A 22,476-nucleotide genomic window follows, 5' to 3' on the forward strand; every position below is an offset into this window, starting at 1 on the left:
TTTTCCTTTATAGAGTGCCGGGATATTTTACTGCCAGTTATCACCAAGGAGCTGAAGGAGTTGCTAGAGCCAAAAGATGACCAGCAATACCAGGTCCAAGAGAAGAAATACTGTGTTGAGTTACTCAATAGCATCCTTGAAGTTCTCAGCTGTCAGGACCCTGTGAGTACTCATAGTGATGGAAATGGTCCAAACCCAGAGTAGGACCAAGTTGATTAAGTTGTAAAATATTGATGCTGATGAATAGCATTGGATTTCTAAATATAAAAGTCAATGGCATAGTCAACCAGTCTCTTGCTTTCCCAGTGCCAACCCTTCTAATTGTGAAGGATGGCAAGGGTAATGGAGGTGAGGAAGACACATTTGTTTCTATTACTTCTGTCTGATGATCTCCTGCAATCATCAGAGACTTCTCAGAGGAAGTCACCATTAGTGTCTCTTGGTCTTTGACCGAGTTCAATTGTTTTTTAAATTACAGTATCCATAGTGACATAGCCAGAAAGCCACTTATGTAATTTTCTTCAGTTTAAGCTACCTGGGGTATTTTCTTTCTAGTACTGTTTTCTTTTTCAGAAAGCTTTCCTGATGTGAACTGCTACTGCCAACCCCCCCCCCAAAAAAAAACCCCTTCCCTGTATTTTGTATGTACATATATATATATATATATATATATATATATATACATATGTATACACATATATATGTATTCTTTTATAATAGAATATGAGCTCTTTGAGGACAAGAACTGTGCAATTTTTTACATAGTCTCTCTAGCACTGAGCACAGTGCCTGGTCCATAACAGGAACTTAATAAATGCTTTTTGACTGATGATGATGATGATGATAGTAACAATGGTATTGTATCTTGAATTTATGTAGTGCCTACTGTGTGTCAGGCAATCAAAGTTTCTTGGAGCCACAGGTGAGAGTTAGGTAGAACAGGTGGACACCAGTGGTGGAAAGCATCCCTGAGGAAGGTTCAGCAGCCTTCAAGCCAGAGGTACTTCTTTGGTGAATGCACTCTACATCTCATCTTCGTAGTAAGAAGTAGTCTTTGAAGGTTTTTTTTTAAACAAAGGAGAAACATAGTAATATACATACATATACATATATGTATATGTGTGTATATATACACATATATGTATATATGTAAATTTGTGTATATATAGATACATGTATGTATCTATATGTGTGTGTACATATATATATATGTACATACACACATGAGAATTCTGAGCAATCTATAATCCTTTAGGCACTTTGAATTATTAATCTTGAACCGTATTTTCCAGTGTATTTTTCCTTATCCTTCCCTGCCCTACCTTCTCATTTAATCCATCAGTCAATTAACAATCGCTTATTAAGACTGTGCCAGGCATGGGGGACTCAGACACAAAAATGGACAAATCCTTGCTTTCATGGACCTTACATTATAACTTGGGTAATAGTATGTACATATGTAAGCTTATATAAAACATGTACAAGATAACTAGGTAACCTTGGATAGGAAGGCATCAGTGTCTAGGGGGTGGTAGTGGTGGTAGTGGTGGAGAATCAGGAAAAGCCTCATGTAGGAGATGTTGCTTCTGCTGACTCTTAAAGGAAACCAGGGTTTGATTCCAAGAGACAGGTGAGGAGGGAGAGTATTCTAGGAAGGGAGTACAGCCAATCCAAGGGCACAGAGAGAGAACATAAGTGTTTTGGGTGAGGGGCTACAAGTAGGCCAGTGTGGCTAGATCATAGAGTGTGAGGAAGAGGGAGCAATGGGTAAGAAGCCTGAAAAAGTAGAATGGGTGCAAGTTGTAAAGAGCTTTAAATGCCACAGAAATCACCCAATATTAGATGATGTGGTGACTTGACCTGAAGTACCCCACAGGCTTCATCTTTGACTACCTTTCCTTCTTCGTCTTCTGTAGACTGGTATTGGTGTGCAAACTATAATTAGATTCATGGTAAGTTTGTTTACTTCTGATATTCATATTTGCAATCTTACAGTCTGGTTCTGGGTCTATTTGTGAGTCCTGCTTCTCCTCAGGCTCTTTCTTTTTATATGTGTACATCACTAGGGACTTAGAACTCATATTCAGTTATAGGACCTATCAGAGTTCATCATTACCATTTTCAATGTTAGAATTGCTTTGTGAGAAAACACCAAGAGCAGTGGTGTACACGAAAACTCACTGGTTCCATGTGCAAGTTGGCACTCTCTGACTTTGTGTGACATGCTAAATTCTTTTTTTCCCCTATTTAATAGTACTCTATTTTTTCCTGATTACATGTAAAGATAGTTTTCAGCATTCACTTTTATAAAATTTTGAGTTCCAAATTTGTTTCTCCCTCCCTCTCTCGCCTCTCCCCTTCCTTCCTTCCCTCTTCCTTTCCTTTCACCTTCCCCAAGCTAACAAGAAATTGGATGGAGTCCATACATGCCTAATCATATTAAATGTATTTCCACATTAGTCAGGTTGTGAAAGAAGAATCAGAACAAAAGGGAAAATTTGCAAGAAAGAATAAAACAACAATTAAAGAGAAAAATAGTACATTTTGGTATGCATTCTGGCTCCATAGTTCTTTCTCTGAATGTGGATCACTTTTTATTAACATGCTAAATTCTTGATCCAAAATCCACAAATCAAGGCTCACTTTAGGTATGAACACAATCCTTCAGGCCCAGACATGCTATAAAACTGCCTCGGATCTGTACCTGACAGTCCTCTAACTGGCGGGGAATCTGCACCAAAGAACAATGTCTCACAAACTCTCCATACCCCCGCACTTCCACAGGCAGATCATTCTCTAATTACATGCTCTTGTCACAGATTCAGGATAATGTCCACTCTCTCCACAAAAGCAGGGTTCTCTGTTCTCCTTCCATTCCCCATACTGGCTCCTCTTCACTCCAACGATGAGTTTAGTTATGTTTACTCTGTCTTTTCTTTTATAGTCTAGGGTGTGTAGGGTGAAAATGGTAACTGACACAGTAAAGAGCTGTGAGTCCTCTTTAACTGTATGGGTCCAGATGCCACTTTTTCAGAGTCTAATGTTTAATTTGAGCTTTTCAAGGCCAGATGACCATGCATCCTGTGAAACTGTATTTCTTTTTCCTTTGGGGTTAACTCTTCCAATTCCTTAGTTTGCCTTTGGAAGGAAAACTTATGAGCTGTTTGACTATTTAACTCCAACTTCTTGTTTTCTGACTTCATTTATATCAAAAGCATGTTTGTGTTGATGTATTTCACTCCCTCCAATGGTGTATCCACTTGTCAGTCATTGGGTATCACATTTAATGTGATAACTCAACAACTAAATTAATGCCTACACAAAATATAAAAATTATTTTAAAAATTGACCCTGGATTCCTTCTTTGCCACTTCACCATAGCCATTAGAATATTACCACATCCTAAGAAACAGTGAAGGCAAAAGAATACTTAAATCTAATTAACTTGCAAGTTGTGGCATCATCTTCCTGATCCCATGGTCCTCTTCAAAAGTGAAGAACAAACAACATAGCCACTGCAAATAGAAGGGGATTCCAAAGAATTGAGGGCCCTTTAATGTTTTTTACTGTTTTATCAGTCTTCAGGGCCAAATAATTGATTACCTAGTGGCCAGGCTGCCACTAATCATACCCTGTACTTACTCTGGACTGATCCTTAGACTTTAGGCCCAATCAGTCCCCAGACCAGTAGGGAAAATTCTTTCAAATTGTTAGAATTGGTCAGAGCATGGGACTTCCTTGCTATAACCATCAAGGATCCAGAGTTACTAATAATAGTGATGATGATAATAACAAGCATTTATGTATCACTTTAAGGTGTGAAAAGGGCATTATAAATATTATTTCACTGATTGATTACCTTCATGTAGAAATGAGGTATCAGAATGTGACTTTTGACACATTAATCTTTCTACAACATTTTTTAAACATTTTGCTCCCTTGCTCAAAAAGCGTAGAGGCTACTTTATGTCTGTAAGATTAAGTCTGAATTATACAGACTGACATTCTAGGGCCTCCAGAATCACCAGTATGTTTTCACTGTTCTCTGTGCCTGAGTTCATCATCATAATAATGTATTCTGGTTTTGCAATATATCCTGATCATCTCCTGCCCACTCTCCCAGGGTGAGTAATTGTGTTTGCCATGTGAGTAGGATCTCACTTGGCTCCAAAGACTGGTTATTATCCATTTTACTGTTTGTGTATGTTATGATGAGCTTGACATCTGTCCCACATTGGAAGTTGTAGGTCCATCCTCTTCTTAAAAGAATTCCATCCCCCACCCTCACCCCCCACCTACAACCAGAGAATACCTTTTGGCTCACACCAATTCACTAGGCAATACTATAGCAGAGAGATGTAATGGAAGATGTTCTGGTTTGGAGTTAGACTACCTGTGTTTGAGTCTTTGCTCTCCACCTATTACCTGTGACTTTGAAGAAGCCACCTTGCTCTCTGGAGTTCAGTTTCCTTATTTGTAAAATGTAGAGGTTAGACTAGATGACTTCTAAAATCCTTTGTAGCTCTAAACATATAATCAATTAAAGTCATCGAACTAGTTCTGAATTTATCCAAATGCATGGTCACCACATCCACCTTTTTTCCATCTTGTCAACAAGAATATCTAGAGAGAGAGAATATTCAATTTATAAGGAACCTCATAGGTCACTTAGTATTCCCTCTCCTTCTGTATATATCCTAATGATTCTTTTCCTGCTTTGGTCTTGACAATCATGAGGGATGCAAGAGAAATGAACATCTATAGGTTCGCTCCAAGATGGTCCTCTGTGGGCAATATTCTGTAGCCTGACTAAGCTATCAATTAAGAAATAGCAATCGATTGCTAACTCTGTGCCAGGCACTGTACTAAGTTCTTTGTGTGCAGATACAAAAGTGAGATAGCTCCTATCCTCAAGGAGATTATATTCTACTGAAACATAACGTGTTCACAAATAAAATAAATGCATGACATAGAAAACATAAATACATAGTGATTTGATCGAGGAATCTGAAGGAACCCCTTGAAGAGAGCCAGAGATTACAAGAGGCAGAGGTGAAGAGGGAACAACTTTTGAATAGACCTCCTTTCTACCACTTGGGATAGTTTCAGAGGAAAACTGGGTGAGGTGTGGGAAGAACTCTCTGTCAATAAAGGAAGAAAGCAAAGGTTACCATAACAGGTGGTTTTCAAAGAATCAGAAGATCTTGGGCATGGAAGGGATCTCGGGAGGTGATCTGAATTAGTCTGATTCATTTGTAGATGATGGTTTCTGGTTGATTGTAACATGCTCTCCTTACTCCTCTACTGCCTATCCTGGGTTATAGATATAAATGAGAATTCAGCATGCACCACATAGAGGTACCCTAACTACTTTCCTAATGCATTATTTTTTTTTTTTTTTGCTGTAAACTGTGATTTCATTTGTATAAAGACCTTCTTAGTGAGAGAACATATATTATATGTTATATCAGTATCTATCAAATTCAAGTTTGAGGCAAGGGTGTGTTGATAAATGTTTAACTACTGGTTCTTTGGAAAAGAAAATGCAATTATAGTTATGACACATGTTTAAGTTTAATTTGCGTTACTAACTTTTTCTCCATCATTTTCGGTATAGACAATCAATACTACAATAAATCAAGCCCTGAATTTGTTGTTGGTGTTGCTGTTCAGTCATTTTTCAGTCTATCTGACTCTTCATGACCCTTTTGGAATTTTCTTGGCGAAGATAGTGATATGGTTTACCATTTCCTTCTCTAGCTTATTTTACAGATGAGAAAACTGATGCAAACAGGGATAAGTGACTTGCCTAGGGTCACACAGCTACTAAGTATCTGAGGCCAGATTTGAACTCAGGAACATGAGTTTTCTGACTCCAGGCCTGGCACTCTATCTACTGTGTCACCTAGCTGCCCTCTGTGTATGTGTATATGTGAGTGTGTGTATATATGTTTTAAGCATTTGCCAATTTTATGATGTAAATGCTCATGCTGATAATTTAGCAATTGGTTTTTAAGCTAATTGAGGTAAGATCAAAGCTTCTAAAAATTGGATCTATTCTGAGGTAGAACTGGTTGGCTAGGAGCTAATAAATTCCCCATCACTAGTGGTCTTCTAACAAAGACTCATGTTATAAAGGAGATTATTGTCCACTTGTGGCTTAGACTAGTTGGCCTTTGAAGTTCCTTCCAATTTTGAGATGATGCAATTTCTAAAAGCTAGTACCTTCTCAATTCTACCATGCTCTTCACGAACCCATGCAGGTTCCTAGTGATCACTGCTTCCCTTTTCTACATGGCCTGTTATGTTGTTACCAAGCTGTGGTTAAAAGAAGGAGCTCAAATTATTACTTAGATTGAATGAATGTTTTAGAAGTGTATTCAGGCTATGTGAAAAGATCTGCAGGTCAAAAAAGCCAACCTCTTAGATGTGTCGGTTAAGCTCCTTTGGCATGTGTTTCTCATGTTTAGAGATCCTGAAATCAACAAACTGTAGAATCCTAAAGAATAAAGCCAGAGATTTTGCTTTGGACTCAGTGTGTTTGGTCTCCTGTCGACTGTGACAACGTGGCCATTTGATATCTAACATGGGCAGGGAGCATCCTTCTCTAGGCACGTGATGTGTTCTCCCACTAGGGCTCATAGCCAGGGATAGAGCAAATTCGTTACAATTACAGCGCACGTTGCCAAGTCCCAGCACGGTATGAATTGTGAGTGCTGCAGGGGCAGGAAATGATGCCCCTCCCCAGGAGATTGTCATTGTTTGACATAATTACAGTTCAGTCCTCTAGACCTGGCATGATGCAGTGGTATCTTCCTGTTATTACTGTATTCATTGTAACCCTGGGTGGCATATGACTCAGGGGGAGATGTTCTTAGCTGGATTGTCAGGCCTTTTTAAATGATAATGTTAAACTCCCTCTCCCTGCTAGCCAGAGTTGCACTTAGCATATGAAAAGGACATGCTCAGGTGAAAGATAAAAGATTCCACTTTCTGCCTCTGTTACCTCCTTTTTGTCCCCCTCACCAAGCAAGTTTCGTTGTCTACTCCAGTTACTTTGAAAAGTAGCTTCCCGCTGGCTTTGTCCCTTGCTTGGCCAGCTGTTGGGTAACTCATAAAATTTAATTCTGCACCAGACCCAGAGGGAGTTGGGTGTTTTTTTCCCTTTTTAAACAGGGTTTTCATTTTTATGTTCCATTTCTCTTGGAGAAAGGAGAGTCATCATTTGTACCCTATTTAGAAATTATAAAGCACTCTCCTTTGTATCAAGATGACCTCTCACACTTAACTGGAAACTTTAGGGAATTGTGTCTATGATGGATGCAGAGAAGGATGAATGCTGAGTCAGCCTGGGATATCCCAGCTTTTACCGATTCTTTCCTGGACTAAAGAATTCCTTCTCCTCCCTCCCCCTCCATCATTTTTTTTTTTTTTTGGTTCTTTGATGATGATTGATATATGTCTCCCCAGCATGGATGGGATTCTGGTAGGGAGAAGAAAGGAGAAAAAAACAACTTGGTTTCAATCACTGAAGGTACTTGGAAATGTTGCTCAGTGATGCTGAGAGAGTTTCATGGTGACATTATGATACCCTCCCATTCTTTGTTCAGTATCCCTCTTCCTTAGCTGCCAGACTTGCTATGTGGAACTCTACCTGGTCTCAGCTTTCTCGGATAATGATCCATTCTATGGATTTATCCCTATCTTTTATCAAAACATCATTCTTACATCCTCTCTTCTATCAGATAGCTAATTAAGATTATGGGGTTTAGGGTGGAAAGGATTTATAGAGCGTACATCTTATTGCCTCTCCTCCACTCCAATTTTGTAGATGAAGAAACAGTCTCAGAGAAGTGAATTGTGTAGCCTAGATCATATAGATAACAGAGCTGGAATCTGAACCCAGGTTTTCAGACTCCAAATACAGAATGCTCTTGCCATTATTACACATTATCTTGTATTGTGTTTTTGGTAACTGAAAATAATTCTTAAAGCTGGATGTTTTGATCTGAGGGACTGACTTCCTAATGGTGAAATTATAGGTATTATGGCAGGACTGGACTGGGGATGTATTTTTTAGGTGGGGATGGACTTGGGATCCTTTGAAATATACCTGATTAATATGAAGTATAGCTCTGTGTGTCTCATGAGGTGGGAAGAAAGCTCAGTTTTCTAAAATGAACTGAGTGCAAAATAGCTATTGACTATTTTTGTTTTATATATATATATGTGTGTGTGTATGTGTATATATATATATATATATATATATATATACACATAAATATATAGTGTAGGTATGCATATATACACTTTGTTTTAATTAGACAGTAACATCCTCTTTCTCATCTCACCTCCCTTTCCCACAGTGAGAAAACAAGAAAAACAAAATCCATTATTATATATAGTCAATCAAAACACATTTCTGCATTGGCCATGTCCTAAAAATATATCTTTCTCATTCTGAATTCTGAGTCCTTCTACTAGGAGGTGGGTAACATTTTTCATCATTAGTCTCCTGGAATCCAAGTTGGATATTGTGTTGATAAAAAATCAGCACAATAGTATTCCGACATATTTATATACCATGACTTGTTCATCCATTCCCCAATTTATGGGCACCCCCTCAGATTCTCATTCTTTGCCATGTCAAAAAGAGCTGTAAATATTTCTGTATATCCTTAGAATTTGTATTGCTTTGAAGTAATCTCTTCCTTAATTTACCCTTCTTCTATTTTCACCTCCCTCTTCCCTCTTATTTCATTGTTGAGTGAAATGTATTTCTATACCCAATTCTCTATGTGTGTGTGTCTTCCTTCTTTTTATTAGTTCAGATGACAATGAGATTCAAGTGTTGCTGGCTCCTTTCACCTTCTCCTCCTTGTTTGCATAGATATTTACTAGTACACCCTAATTATGTGAGATATTTTTTTCTATTTTTCCTTTCTCTTCCTCCTTTCCCTAGAATGTTCCTCTTCCCCTCTCTTTGCATTCTTTTCTTAAAATCAAGACATAACAGGATCACTTCTAGACTTTGTCTAACTAGAATCCCTCTATGAACCCTAATGATGGTAGGGATCAGAAGGGACAAATATATCATTTCCCCATATTTGCATGTAAGCTATTTATCCCTGTATAACAACACAAGATTTGTAGGAGAGCAGACTATTCTGCCAACTATGCCAAATTATAAGAACATGAGATTTGTAGGGGGGCAGACTATCCTGCCAGCTAGGCCACTTGTAAAGGAAGCTGATCTGTTCTTCCCTCTTTGTGGGGATGCAGATATTCTGAGAGAATACTGAGATATCAAAGAAAGAGGGGCCCAGCGTGGTAGTAAATAGATTTTATTAGGATTAATGGTGTTGCTTAAAGGAGTTTACTCAACAAGACCTAGTCCTTGGCAAACAATGGAATGGATTCTTGCACCAACCCCAGGTCAGACCAAGCACTATATAGAAGCAGAGCAAAGAAGGCATAGTGCCTGAGATAGCCCAGGGTCATATGAAAGTGTTCTGAGATAGTTGGAGCTTCTTTGGCTGGTTATGTTTGTTCAAGTTAGTTCATATTCTCGGTGGTGACTAGCAGTCATATTCCCAGGCTCTGGCTATCACCATCCACTCTGTTTAGTCCTTTAGCATCGTTTTTTCCTGTTTACGTTTCTATGTTTCTCTTCACTCCAGTGTTTGTACTTCCAAGTTTGCTCTGCAGCTCTTGTCTTTGCATCAGGAATACTTGGAAATCCTCTGTTTCCATAAAGGTCCATCCTCCCTTCCCCTCTCTACCCATAACATTGTACTGTTTTTCTGGGTAAGCTATTCTTGGTCATACGTCTTTTGCTTTCTGGCATATTTTATTCTAAATTCTTCACTACTTTGTAGTGATGACTTCTAAATTGTGTGTGATTACGACCGTGACTCCTCAGTACTGGAATTTTTTTCTTTCTGGCTACTCGCAATAATTTTTCTTTGACCTTGAAGCTCTGATTTTGGCTATGATGTTCCTGAGAATTTTCCTTTTGGGCTTTCTTTCAGGAGGTGACCAAAGAATTCCTTCTATTTCTATTTTGTCCTGGTTCTAAGAGATCTGGGTAGTTTTCTTTTAAGATTTCTTGAAATATGATGTCTAGGCTCGTTTTGGGGAAATATCATTGAAACAGTCCAATGATTCTTAATTTTTTTTCTCCTTGATCTGTTTTCTGGGTCAATTGTTTTTGCTCTGATGTACTTCACATTATTAGACCCTATAAGACAGGTGGAAAGTTCTGTTGGCTCAGAGTGGCAGAATTGCAGGTTCCCCTTTGGTCAGACCTTGCCTTGGTTATTCCATCATGGGCTAGGCTAGACATAGGAAATAAGATCTTGCTTTGAGACTGAAGTCTAAGCCATACCTCTACTGTTGCCACTGCTGCTCACTTCTGAACTTTTTCCATTCCCTGTAAAGGACCAGAGTCTCCCAATTCCAGAAATTCAAGCCACTACCGTGATCAGGCCTGCTTTTCACTCTGCCCTGGATCTGTGACCATAGACTAAGTGATGGGCAACAGAGCTGCCAAGTGCATCTGCATCAGGGGCATGTAACGTGCTTCTGGGGGTGTCCTCATGTGGGGTCTGAGACCTTCTCTTAGCCTGCTGCATAGTGTTTTTTTATGTGCATCAGGCTCCTGGTCTGATCTGTCTTTAGTATCAGAAGACCTCTCTGTATGTCTCCCTGGGGTAAGCCGGGCTGGACAAAGAACTCATCATGACATTTTGTGGATTTGCCCACCAGGATTCAGTCTGGTGCACCAACTAGATCCATTAGGAAGAATTTGTGCAGAAGAAATTATTGCTTTGCTTCACATCCCTTTATCATCTTGCCTCCCCTTCCCCATCCACCTTTGAGTTAGTTCTTAAGAAGACTTTATCGAGCACTTATTCTGTGTGGAACCCTCTCCTAGAAACTAGATAGGGGTGGACAGATGTGAGAAATAAGAGCTGTGACTGTTACTCTCTCTTCAGGTAACTGGGCATGTAAAATGAATCAAAATATGATCAGTCACAAAGCATATTAGCAGGTACAGAACAACCACAGAGTCTATTCTTTGTGTTTTTCAAAGCATTTTCATGTTAACTATCTCATTTCAGAGCATACTTTGACAGCTAGAAGGGATCTCAGAGGCCATCTACTCCAACTCTCTTATTTTACAGATGAAGAAACTGAGGCTAGAGAGGTTAAATGACTTTTCCAAAGTCTCACAGGGAATAAGCATCAGAGGTGGGATTTCGACCTGGATCTTCTGACTCCAGAGCCAGTGTTCCTCTGGTCCTGTGAAGGAAATAGGGCAACATTTGTTATCCTCGTTTTACAGATGAGGATATTGATTTTAGAACTGAAGTTCAAGCTACAAGAGATCTTGGCTACCATGGAGCCATACAAACAGTTCTATGAGAATTCTCATTGGAATAGGGTGAGGATTAGGATGAATTCCATGTTTAAAGTAATAAAGGATATTGGAGATAGATCCTAGTCCCAATGAGGAACCCAAGGGCCCTAGAGGTGAAATATTTGCCCAAGGTGGCACAGCTAGTTCATGTCACAGCCAAGAGTAGGACCCAGGCCTCCTCACTCCTGTTCTAGGGAACAGATTTCTTTCTATCATATAGTCCCACTACTGAAACAAGAATAGCAGAGTTTTTACGTCATGATGAGAAAAGGAAAATGCTCACTACGAGACTGATGAGAGGTACCCTCACAACATGAGAGGCTAGAGGGCTGATAGTCCCGTGGACCTTGAGACCTATTTCCTCTCTGTTATTCAACCCAATAACAATCCTACTGAGTAAGAGGATGGGTTGGGATATTTGTAGAAAACCACCTGTAAAAAGAGAATTTAGTAGACAGTCCCAGGCTAGGAGTCAGGACTTTAGTTCCAGTTCTACCATTTCTTTGTGATGTGACTTTGGGAAAGTCACTCTTGGGCTTGATTTCCCCTTAGTGTTAACACAAAGCCCTAATGGCTCAATGGTGCTCTGCAGTGGAAAGGGCCTCTTTACCTGAGTGAGTCCAAGGCAAACTGGTTGCCTTTTGTAATGCTAATAGTAACAGCAGTTGTGACATAAAAACAAGTGACAATATTTCTGTTATGCTTCAAGATTTTTTTATGTACTTCACTTTCATTAGAGGCTACAAGGCAGTGCATTGGCTAGAGCATTGGACCTGGAATGAGAAAGAACTGAGTTCAGATCTGGCCTCAGATACTAGCTGTTAAGACTCACTTATCCTCTGTTTGCTTTAGTTTCTTCATTTTTGCAATGGAAATAATAATAGCGCCTACCTCCCAGTGTTATTGTGAGGATCAGCTGAGATAATATTTGTAAAGCACTTTGCAAATCTTAAAGCACTAGTATATAAATATGTAAATTAAATTTACATGTAATTTAAATACGAATATGTAAATAATGTATAAATTACCATATAAATGCTAGAGATGACTGTTCTTGGCTGTTACCTCATTTGATCTATACAACAGTTCCAATGAAAGATGAATCCTGGGATACCAATGCTTAAGAATACTTCAGTTTAACTCCTAAATTTACATGCTACCTACTTAATAAAAATTAATCAATTAAAAAACATTTGTTAAGTACTTAACTTTGTGCTAAGCAATGGAGATACAAAGAAAGGCAAAAATATTTTCTGCCTTCAAGGAAGTCATAGTTTAATGGAAGAGAAACATGTAAATAATGAGGTATGTACAAAATATACACAGAATAGATGGGAGATAACCTTAGGGGGGAAAGCACTAGCCTTTGGGGAACTGGGAAGGTCCTCCTGTAGAAGGTGGTATTTGAACTGAGTCTTTTAGAAATATATTTTTTATTTATTTTGTTAAATATTTCCCAATTATATGTAATTTCTTGACAATCATTTTAAAAAATTTGAGTTCTAAATTTTTCCCTCCCAGCCTTTCCCTTTTCTTCAGAAGACAAGCAACTTGATATTGATTATACATGTGAAGTTATGCAAAACATATTTCCATATTGCCATGTTACAAAAGAAAATAGATACTCCTAACCCCCAAGGAAAGTAAAGAAAATAAAAAAGAAATTATGTTTCAATCTGTATTCAGAGTTCATTAGTTCTTTTTTAGAGATATATAAATGTTTCATCCTTTTAGTCCTTTGAAATCGTCTTACATCATTGTCTTAAACAGAGTAGCTAGTTCTTTCACAGTGATCATCCTTACATTATTACTTTTTCTGTGGATGATAGTCTCCTTTCTGCTCATTTCCCTTCACAGCAGTTCATATCAGTCTTCTCAGGTTTTTCTGAACCTATCCTGCTCATCATTTCTTATAGCACAATAGTGTTCCATCACCATCATATATCACAACTTTGTTCAGTCATTCCCCAATTGATAAGTATCTCCTCAATTTCCAATTCTTTGCCACCAAAAAAGGGCTGCTATAAATATTTTTTGTGCAAATATGTCTTTACCCTCTTTCTTTGATCTCTTTGGGATATAGCAGTGGTATTTTTATAGTTTTATAGCTTTAGGGTGTAGTTCCAAATTGTTCTTCAGAATGGTTAGTTCAGTTCACAACTCCACTAACAGAACATTAGTGTCCCATTTTCTCACATTCCCTCTAGCACTGTTATTTTCCTTTCTTGTCATATTATCCAGCCTGAAAAGTGTGAGACGGTATCTCAGAGTTGTTTTAATGTGCATTTGTCTAATTAGTAGTAATTTAGAGCAGTTTTTCTTGTGACTATTGATAGGTTTGATTTCTTCTCTTGGAAACTGCCTATTCATATCCTTTGATCATCTATCAACTCGAGATTGGCTCTTATTTTTGTAAATTTGGCTCAGTTCCCTGTATGTAGAGAAGTAAGACCTTTATCAGGAAAAAAAAAAACTTGGTGAAAATTTTTCATCTAGTTTCCTGTTTTTCTTTTAATTTTGGCTGCATTAGTTTTGTGTGTAGAAAAGCTTTTTAATTTCATGCAATCAAAATTTTCTGTTTTACTTCCTGTGATCCTCTATCACTTGTTTGACCACACTCTCTTCCCTTATCCATAGATTTGACAGCTACATTTTTCTGTACACCCCCAATTTATTTGTGATATCATCTTTAATGTCTAAATCATTTACCCATAATGTGAGATGTCTATTTTTGCCTAGTTTCTGACAAAGTGTTTTCCAATTTTCCTTGCAATGTTTGTTGAATGATGAGTTCTTACCCCACCCCACCCCCTCCTGCCAAAGCTTAGGTTTTCAGGTTTATCAAACACTAGATTACTATGATCATTTACTGCTATGTATTTTATACCCAATCTATTCCACAGATCTACCATTTTATTTCTTGGTCAATACTAGATTTTTTTTTTTTATGGCTTTGTAATATATTTTGAAATTTGGAACTGCTAGGCTACCTTCCTTCACATTCCTCCCCTACAGATTCCTTTGATATTTTTGACCTTTTGTTCTTCCACATGAATTTTGTTATTATTTTCTCTAGCTCTACAGAATAATTTTTTAGTATGGCACTGAATAAGTAAATTAATTTATTTAGAGTTATCATTTTTATTATTTTGGCTCAGTCTATCCATGAGCAATTGCTATTTCTCTAATTGTTTATATCTGTCTTTATTTTGTGAAAAGTATTTTGTAATTTTGTTCACATAATTCCTGGATGCGTCTTGTCAGGTAGACTCCCAAGTATTTTATATTGCTTGCAATATTTTTAAATGGAATTTCTCTTTTTATCTTTTGCTCCTTAGTTTTGTTGATAGAATGCTAATGATTTACGCGGGTTTATGTAACTGCTGAAGTTGTTTATTATTTAAACTAGTTTTTTAGTTGATTTTCTAGGAATCTCTAAATATTCCATTATATCATCTACAAAGACATCTGATAGTTCTGTTTCCTCATTGCCTATCTTTATTCCTTCAATTTCTATTTCTTATCTTACTGCTATAACTAGCATTTCTAGTACAGTATTGAATAATGGTGGGGATAATGGACAGTCTTGCTTAGCCACAGATCTTATTGGGGAGGTTTCAATTTATCCTTATTGCTTGACTTTGGTTTTAGAAAGACGGTACTTATTATTTTGTTAAGGGCTCCATTTATTTTTATACTTTCTAGTATTTTTAATAAGAATGGATATTGTATTTTCTCAGAGGCTTTTTTGTGTTTACTGATATAATCTATGATTATTTTAAAATGATTTTTGTTGTTTTTTTAATTGGTCAATTATATTGATAGTTTTCCTCATTTTGAACTAGTCCTGCATTCCTGGTATAAATCCCATTGTTCTTAACTTCTGATCTCTGTGATAGGTTGCTGTAATCTTGCTATTATTTTATTTAAAAATTTTACATCATTGTTTATTAAAGAAACTGATCTGTAGTTTTCATTCTCTGTTTTTGCTCTTTTTAGTTTAGGCATCAAAACCATATTTGTGTCATAAAAGGAATATTATGGGACTCCTTCTTTACCTATTTTTTCAAATAGTTTATATAGCATTGAGATTCCTTAAATGTTTGGTGGAATTCACTTGTAAATCCATCTAGTTCTAGGGATTTTTTTTTTTTAGGGAGCTCATTTATGGCTTGTTTAATTTCTTTTTCCAGGATTGAATTATTTAAGTATTTCTATTAATCTGGACAGTTTATATTTTTCCAACTATTCAGTCATTTTGCTTGGATTGTCAGTTTTACTGGCAAATAATTGGGCAAAATAAGTCCTCATAAATGCTTTAATTCATATTCATTGGTAGCATATTAACTTTTTTCATTTTTGATACTAGTAATTTGGTTTTCTTCCTTTTTAAAATTAAATTAACCAATAGTTTATCTGTTTTATTCTTTGTGGGAGGGGTAAAAACAGCTCCTAATTTTATTTATTAGCTCAATGGATTGTTTTTACTTTCAATTTTGCTCATCTCTCCTTTGATTTTTCTAATTTAGTATTTAATTGGGAGTTTCTAATTTGCCCTTTTTAAAGGTTATATATAGTTGCATGTCTAATTCATTGATCTGCTCTTTCTCTCTTTGATTGATGCATGCATTTAGAGCTATTGATTTTTTCCAATTACTGCTTTGGTTGCATCCTACAAATTTTGGAATATTGTTGCATTGCTGTCATTTTCTTTAGTGAAATTTTGATTATTTTTATGATTTGTTCTCTGATCTACATTCTTAAGATTAGATTATTTAGTTTTGAACTAATTTTAAACTATGCTTTCATAGCCCTTTATTAAATGAAATTTTAATTGCATTATTATCTGAAAAAGGTGCATTTAATATTTTTTGCTTTTCTGTGTTTGTTTATGAAGTTTTTACATCCTAGCACAGTCAGTTTTTGTGAAGGTGCCATGTAAAGCTGAGAAAAAGGTATACTCCTTTCTATTCCCATTCAATTTTCTCTGAAGTTCTATCATATCCAACTTTTCTAAGATTCTTTCCATCTCTTTAACTTCTTTCTTATTTATTGTGTGATTAGATTTATCTAAGTCTGAGAGACGAAAGTTGAGGTCCTTCACTAGTATAGTTTTATTGTTTATTTCTTCTTGTAATTTATTTAACTTTTCCTTTAAGGATTTGGATGCTATGCCATTTGGTCCTCTCTCTCTGTAAATACACACACACACACACACACACACACACACACACACACACACAGTATTGATATTACTTCATTATTGGTGGTGCCTTTTAGCAAGATGTAGTTCCCCTGCTTATCCCTTTTAATTAGGTCTATTGCTTTTGCTTTGTCTGAGGTCAAGATTGTTAGCCCTGGCTTTTATATTTTAGGTGAAGCATAATAGATTTTCCTCCAGGCCCTTATTTTAACTCTTGTGTGTCTTTCTGTTTCAAAAACATTGTTTTTGAATTCTGGTTTCTAATCCTTTTCTCTTCATCCTGTTCTCTTCTGTATACCCTTCTCTCTCGTTTATCCCGTCTCTCCTCCAAAGTCTGCTTTGCTTTTGACTACTGCTTTCTTTAACTTGCCCTCTCATTTATCATCCCCTTTCCCTTTCCCTTGTCACCTTCCCCTTTTACTTTTCTGTTGGGTATGATAGATTTTTATTACCAATTGAGTGTGTGTGTTTGTGTGTGTGTGTATTTTTTCCCCATATAAACCAATTTAGATTGAGGTTCAAGTATTGCCTCCCCCCTACCATTCTCCCTTCACTATAAAAGCTCTTCTTTGCATGTCTCTGTTATATGAGATAATTTTCCTCATTTTTCCTCTCTCCCCCCTTTTTTGAGGGTATCCCTCTTTCTTGCCTGTCTACTTTTTTACATTATCCCAATATAATCAACTCATAACTTTTCTATTTCTAAGTAAAATCCTTCTGTCTTAATTTTGATAAAGTCCTTAGAAGTTACATCTATCATATACCCATGTAGAAAATTAAACTGTTTAATCTTATTGATTTCTATTTCATGTTTACGTTTTTGTTTCCCCTGAGTCTTGTATTTGAAAGTCAGATGATACTTGAAAGCCTTCTTTTTCATTAAATATCCATTTTTTTCCTTGAAGGACTTTTTTTTGAGGACATATTTACCATTTTCTTCTATTTTTAAAATTCTTTTGACTTTGTTTTATTGTTTCTTGATGCTTCATGAAGTCATTAGCTTCCACTTGCCCAATTCTGATCATTAAAGAATTATTTCCTTTATTGAGCTTTTGTATTTCTTTATCCTTTTGGACAATCCTGCTTTTTCAGAAATTATTTTCATCAGTGTTTTTTTGTTTCTCTTTTTCCATTTGACCAATTTTGTTTTTCAAGGTATTATTTTCTGTGTGTGTGTGTGTGTGTGTGTGTGTGTGTGTGTGTGTAAAATTCACATTTTCTTTTCCTTTGAGGCTTTCCTTATAGCTGTTTTGATCTCATTGTTGTCTTCTGAGTTTGTGTCTTGATCTTCCTTGTCACTGTAGTAGCTTTTTTTTGCTTAGATTCTTTTTCTGTTTGCTCATTTTTCCATTCTATTTCTTGATTTTGAACTTTATGTTAATATTGAATTGTGTTCCCACTGTGGGGGAGAGAGGGATATTATCATAAGCTTCAGGTTTTTTTCACACTGCTGATCATGGAGCTAATACTAGGGGTTTGGAAATTTTTGGTGTTTCAGATGTGATAAGATTTGAAGAGATCTGCTTTACTGGTCTATACTCTTCCTGGTCTTTACTTAGGAAGGTTCCCCAGATTCCTTGGGGATTGCAACTGATATTGCTTCTCTGGATTCCTGCTCCCTTGGGACCAGAAATGACATTGTTCCTAAGGGTCCTTCATCTGTTGGTACCAAAAGCAATATTGTTCCCTGGGGCAAAGGAAATTAAGGTTGTGGGCAAGATATTGATAAAGAACCAGACAAATAGAAGGAAGTATCAAACAGGTAGAAATAGAACTAGAAGAGAGCATTGTTATAAAAACCTAGAGAGGAGAGACTACCTGGGATGAGAGGGTGATTAGAAGTATCAAAAATCTATAAAGAATTCAAGAAGAATGAGGATTGAGAAAAGGCCATTAATCTGGACAATTTAAAGATCATTGGTAAACTTGGAGAGAAGTTCCAGTTAAAAGATGAGATCAGAACCCAGAATTCAGAGGGTTCATAAGAAAAGAAAGAAGAAATGGAGGCACCTATAAAAGGTAGTTTGGTCAAGGAGTTTTGCTGAGAAGAAGAAGAGAGATATGGGATATTAACTGTTGGTGATGAGCAGGTCTATTCAAGCTTTAAAAACAGCAAGAGAGACAAATTGTTGGCAGCAGTGAATTATGACCCGGTATTGGAAGTACTGGAAGTAAGCAAAGATAAAAAAGGATTTGGATAAAAAGAGAGCTGGAGATGATAGTAGGGGAAATCTTTTGGAAAGCATAAGAGGGGATGGGATCAAGGGTGTAAACAGAGTGGTTGGCCTTCACATAAAGAATGATTACTTCTTCACCTGAGATGAGAATGTAGAGGATAATTGTAGGGGGGAATTGCTTGAGTAATATGAGATGAGGAGGAGTAGAGAAGAAGAACTCTTAGTAAATTGCCTCATATGGTTGATTAAGTATGAGTTGGGGTCCTCAGCAGAGAAGGTGAGGGAAGGAAGTATCATAGGATGTTTGATGAGTAAAAAAGGTTTTGAACAGGTTTGGGAAGTCAGAATCATTGGGATGGGAAGTGAGATCCCACTCCAAACAGGGTATGATTATGTTAACCATTGAGAAGTTAGTACAAAATATTGATGGTTGAGACAGGTTTGTTGAAGGAGAGATGTGATTAGATTGTTCAAGATTCTCCCTCCTTGTGACAGATGATGATGTATTCTGTGAGGCCCTTGGAGCCTGATAATAGCAGGAGGAGGAGGAAGAAGAAGAAAATGTAGGGGAGCCCCTTCACGAGGCAACAATATTGGGTCTGTACTGGAGAACCCCCTAACATGAGAGAGAGGTCAAAGGGATATTGTCCCAGTGGAAGATTGTAAGGATAAAGGGCATGGACACCAGAAGTGGTTGTCTAGGTCTTCTCTAAAGCTGTTTGTCTGGTCCTGCCACTAGAAACATTCCCAGGAAAAGCTGAAGAGTGAAGCCCAGAAGAAGGTGTTAAGTTTTGTCCTTGTGGAAAATGTCCTGGGACAGACATTTCCCATTAACATACCTGCTCCCTCCTAGTTTAAGTCTAAATGTATCACAGGGAGCTAAAATGTAATCTTTTTTATCAGTTGTATATCCTCAGAAGGTAAATTATGTATCCTAAAATCACAGACCTTTCCACATAGTAGGTTGTTTAATATGTTTATAGATTAATTGATTGATGGTGAATTGGAAAGGATGCAGAACCAGAGACCTGAGTTCTAGTTTAGGCTCTGCTTCAGTCCAGATGTCAGTTTCCATCTCTGGAAGTGAAGGGATTGGACTAAATGATTTCAAAGGCATCTCGCAGCTCATTTATTATTCTAAACAGGGAGAAATGGATTAAACATCTTACTTAAGGGTGAAGATTACCAAGGTCTAAGCCTTCTGCTCACTGGAAACCCCTCTTGCTTTTGTTTTCCTTCCTACCTTCCACATGGCTTCAGGTTGGCTTCTTTCTGCAATGTGATGACATGGAAGGAGCATGGAACCTGGAGTCAGGAGAATTGGGTTTTAATCATGACTCTGTCCCTGGCTTGCTGTGGGAGACTGTGGACAAGTCAGTGGAGGTAATCCAGGGGTCTTGGAGAACAATCCTTTCATTTTTAAGGTGAGGAAATTGAAGCCCAGGGGGGAAATAACTTGCCTGTGGTCACACTGCAAGTTTCAGGTCCTTCGATTTCCTTCAAGGTGACTTCCAGGTTTAACCTTATTAGGATTCTCCTAGGCTATGCAGATATCAGAATAGATGTCCTTTGATAAAGTCAGCAAGTTCTCCGGAGTTGTCTTAAGAGCAGAATTTCCTCTCCACTTCTTTCCCATGATCTCCCACCTTTCTGACCCTTCTTCTTTTCTCCACTCCAACCCCTCTACCTTCTGGGGAAGGAATAATGAGCAGCTTCACCAAATATGTGACAGAAGAGAGTCAGGAGAGAAATGGTGGGAATGGTGAGCAGAAGGTCAGCCTAGAGAGAAGTACTCAAGCAGATTATTACCAAGGACAACATCAAAGCCTTGAGCCTGGGGGCAGAGCCCTTAGCAGGAATTGGATATGTGTCAGATCTTCTATAAATCCCACTTGAGCACAATGGGGAGACCTGCCAAGGGAAAGCAGATGCCAATTACAGAACAGAGTCTTCTCTAAAACAACATCTGAGTCCCATTATGACTTTTGGAGGATCTGGAAGGGAGATGTCTCCAGATATTTAGGTAGGCTCTGTGTGATGGTTTTAGGGGGTTGTTCCAATGCTTAGGGCCTGAGATTATTCAGGGTAATATATTTGTTAGCTACTGCTGCTGCATATGCCAAATTGTTAGGACAAATGGAGGGAATCTGAAGCAAGAAATCCTAAAGGAGACAACAAAAAAGAAAGTGATGCCCTCCCAAGTTAGCCTCTGGATCTGTTGTCTTGACCCTCTCAACAATTTCCATTGCATATTCCCACGTGCCTTTAGCTTTTGTAGAAGCATATGGGCCTTTTCTCATCTTACCTTATCTTACCTTATCCAGTCCTAGGTCACAGATCTTTGAAAATTCATTCCCTGTGGACTAGTCCCATGATGATGCAATGAAAAGCAAAGTGGGATAAATGTCTTGTGAATTTAGAATTTAGGATCATGGGCTACCCAGTCAATTCTGGGGCCAGCAGATGGTGATGGCAAGAGGCTTGGGATAAGAGTAAGTAGACCTTGAATACTACCTCTTCTACCTATTGGATATATAATCTTGGGCAAATTACTTAATGTTGAGCCTGCTTCTTCATCTATATTGGAAAAGAAATACATGTACTATAACTATATTACTATGCATTCAGTGTTTTTTTCTTTCCTTCATGTAATTATGCCTGCTTCTTAGGCTGCTCTGAAGGTCATGTGAGATAATGTATATGAAAAGGGCTTGAAGCTGATAAACGTGACATATATCTAGGCTATTAAGATTTGAGTTAAAGCAGATCTTTACTAGGAAATTTCACATCTCTCCCTTACTCTTTCTAAGATGGAGTGATTCCTCTTTCCAACTTTCTCTTTCACCTTTCTCCCCTCCAAGAAGAAAAAAAAAAAGAATTTCTAGATACAGCTACAATTTTTGGTTATTTAAGAGTTGACTATTAAATATGTGCATGATCTGTATTTTAGTTAGTCTTTCCTGACTCTCCTCTGTCACATATTTGGTGAAGCTGCTCATTATTCCTTCCCCAGAAGGCAGAGGGGTTGGAGTGGAGAAAAGAAGAAGGGTCAGAAAGGTGGGAGATCATGGGAAAGAAGTGGAGAGGAAATTCTGATCACTCTACCATAATGGGTTTTGCTACTCATTAGTAGCTCTGGGGGAAGGAAGAGGGGGAAAAACTATTAGCCAAAAAGACATTTACAAATTTTTACTAACCCAATCTTCTTCCCTACTACTGTAAATAAGAGTTGTCTGTAGGTAAAATGGCTAATAGTCTGTCTGGAAGTTCTCTATGTTAAATGGAGCTCTTTGAAAAAGGTCTGTTTTCTTTCAAATACATTCTCAAAGCTCAAAAATTGTAACAAAATGAGTTGCAGGCAACAACACACATTTGTATGCATCCTCTCCCAAACTCTTTTTTCATCCTGAAGGAAGCCTGGAGTATGTATGTGTATGTATACACACATGTATATATATAACATATTCATATACATACATGCATAGATATATGTAAAAATATACATATATGTTTATACACACACATAGAGATATATAGATATATGAACTGTAGATAAATATTAACAATATTGCTTTAGTTTGTTTTACCTGGTGTCATTACCAAATTTTCATGACTATCTCTTTATTGAGATAGGACACTGAGGGTTTCCAGGCACAGTTTTTGTCTGGTTTGTT

General features: G+C 37.4%; 1 protein-coding gene across 1 annotated transcript in view; it reads left to right on the forward strand.

Moving 5' to 3' along the window:
* Window positions 1-22,476, forward strand: part of DOCK2 (dedicator of cytokinesis 2) — a 480,195-nt gene that overhangs the window by 174,682 nt on the left and 283,037 nt on the right. Inside the window, exon 26 of the mRNA XM_072630938.1 lies at window positions 14-162. Coding sequence (XP_072487039.1) covers window positions 14-162 — 149 coding nt within the window. The remainder of the gene's footprint in view (window positions 1-13; window positions 163-22,476) is intronic.

Source organism: Notamacropus eugenii, chromosome 1 (genome assembly GCF_028372415.1).
Source record: "Notamacropus eugenii isolate mMacEug1 chromosome 1, mMacEug1.pri_v2, whole genome shotgun sequence".
Taxonomy (NCBI): domain Eukaryota; kingdom Metazoa; phylum Chordata; class Mammalia; order Diprotodontia; family Macropodidae; genus Notamacropus; species Notamacropus eugenii.